This window comes from Austrofundulus limnaeus, unplaced genomic scaffold (genome assembly GCF_001266775.1).
Source record: "Austrofundulus limnaeus strain Quisiro unplaced genomic scaffold, Austrofundulus_limnaeus-1.0 Scaffold423, whole genome shotgun sequence".
Classification (NCBI taxonomy): domain Eukaryota; kingdom Metazoa; phylum Chordata; class Actinopteri; order Cyprinodontiformes; family Rivulidae; genus Austrofundulus; species Austrofundulus limnaeus.
In genome coordinates, this window is record NW_013952825.1 from 496,990 (window position 1) to 498,840 (window position 1,851).

The 1,851-nt window shown below is 40.0% G+C and overlaps 1 protein-coding gene across 1 annotated transcript in view; it reads left to right on the plus strand.

The window, feature by feature from the left end:
- Positions 1-1,319, plus strand: part of ccng2 (cyclin G2) — a gene marked incomplete at its 5' end in the record, with an annotated part of 9,498 nt that extends 8,179 nt beyond the window's left edge. The window contains 1 exon segment of the mRNA XM_014024449.1: positions 497-1,319. Within this exon segment, the coding sequence (XP_013879903.1) occupies positions 497-626 (130 nt within the window).
- Positions 1,320-1,851: the final 532 nt, after the last annotated feature.

The following is a 1,851-nucleotide window of genomic DNA, read 5'->3' on the forward strand; positions in this document are numbered from 1 at the left end:
ACTCTAGTGGAAACAGCTAACACTGTTAGCATTAAACTAGTGGAAACAGCTAACACTGTTAGCATTAAACTCTAGTGGAAACAGCTAACACTGTTAGCATTAAACTCGAGTGGAAACAGCTAACACTGTTAGCATTAAACTAGTGGAAACAGCTAACACTGTTAGCATTAAACTCTAGTGGAAACAGCTAACACTGTTAGCATTACACTAGTGGAAACAGCTAACACTGTTAGCGTTAAACTAGTGGAAACAGCTAACACTGTTAGCATTAAACTAGTGGACACAGCTAACACTGTTAGCATTAAACTAGTGGACACAGCTAACACTGTTAGCATTAAACTAGTGGAAACAGCTAACACTGTTAGCATTAAACTAGTGGACACAGCTAACACTGTTAGCATTAAACTAGTGGAAACAGCTAACACTGTTAGCTTTGTGTTGTTAAACCCAGCTGGGTCAAACAGAACCTAAATGATTTCCTGTCTTGTCCCCGCAGCGAGGACTCCAGCGAGGACGTGATGAGTTCGGGGGAGGAGTCTCTCAGCAGCTCTCTGGGCAGCGACGCAGAGGGTCCTTACTTCCCGCTGCACCTGCAGCAGAGGCTCCGCCCATACCTGACCGCCTGAAGCCACACCCACTTCGCTGCCCCTCCTCTTCCTTTCTTTGATTTATTTTTGGGAAAGCCGTGGCGCCGGTGGAAACTCCTCGCACAAGAACCGGCAGCCAAGCCGTCCTGCGCTCAGACTCAGATCATTTAATATTTTTCTAACCGTAGACGTGTTTGGTGCATGCAGACACGACATTCCAGGATGTGCAGACTCAGTCGGGCCTGCAGCGGTCCGTTAGGTGCTTCTATTAATAATAATAATAATAATTCTCAGAACAGACTGCGACAAAATCTGCCTAAAAACTGTTTGTTTATCTCAAAGAAAGTTTGACTGTTAGGAACCTTCAGTGTCTGATCGCTGCTTTTCTTTCTCTTTGTTTATTTTGCACAGTTTGTTCTGGTTCAACTTCCTGTCYAGTGTTTTCAAACCAGTCCTCAGAGTCCGGTTTTATATTTAATTTTTATTTGAAAGTTGCCAACCTGATGTCGCTGAAATCCAACAGGTTTTGTAAAAGAGAGCGAGTGTTGTCTGAAACTAAATAATGCTGAATGAGTGGAGAAAAAAAACAAAAATGTTCATATAAAAATGTGTAAAACTGTAAATGATGTAAAAAAAAGCTGTTAATAGTTTGTTGTAGATATTAAGTTATTTATTGTTTTTGTCACAAGATCTGAAGAAGAAAATCTTATAAAAAATCTATTTTTAAACGTTTGTCTGATTGTTTTTCCTTTCAGTCGTTTGATTTAAGAACATCTGGAGCAAACCAGCTGAGGTTAAATTCAAAGAACCGAAGGAACCGGTTTTATTTTACAAACAATTTAAAACAGGAAAACACATTTTYTAATAATAATAATAATGCATCACTTTTATATTTTAAAGCACTTTCTTAATATTTCTTTTGTCCAGACGGGTAATAAATGAATTTCTTGATTTTAAGTATAATTTCATCTGTAAACCAGTAAGACCTGGAGCTGCTCTGTCCTTGTGGACGAGACAAACGTCCTCCTGGAGACACGTTTGATGGTCAGATGAGACGAAGACTGAGCCGGTTGGTTTTCTGCAGAAATCAGCCGAAGTCTTTAAGGGTGTATTCAGACCAGGAAAGTCCTTTGGTCCADTTGTTTGGTCCGGACCAAAAATGGACTTTTTTTTTCATTTGGTGCGGTTTGCATTCACACTGTGCTTTTTTGCAAACGAACTATAACTTGTAAACAAAGCCATGAGGCTGACAATCATTGCTCCC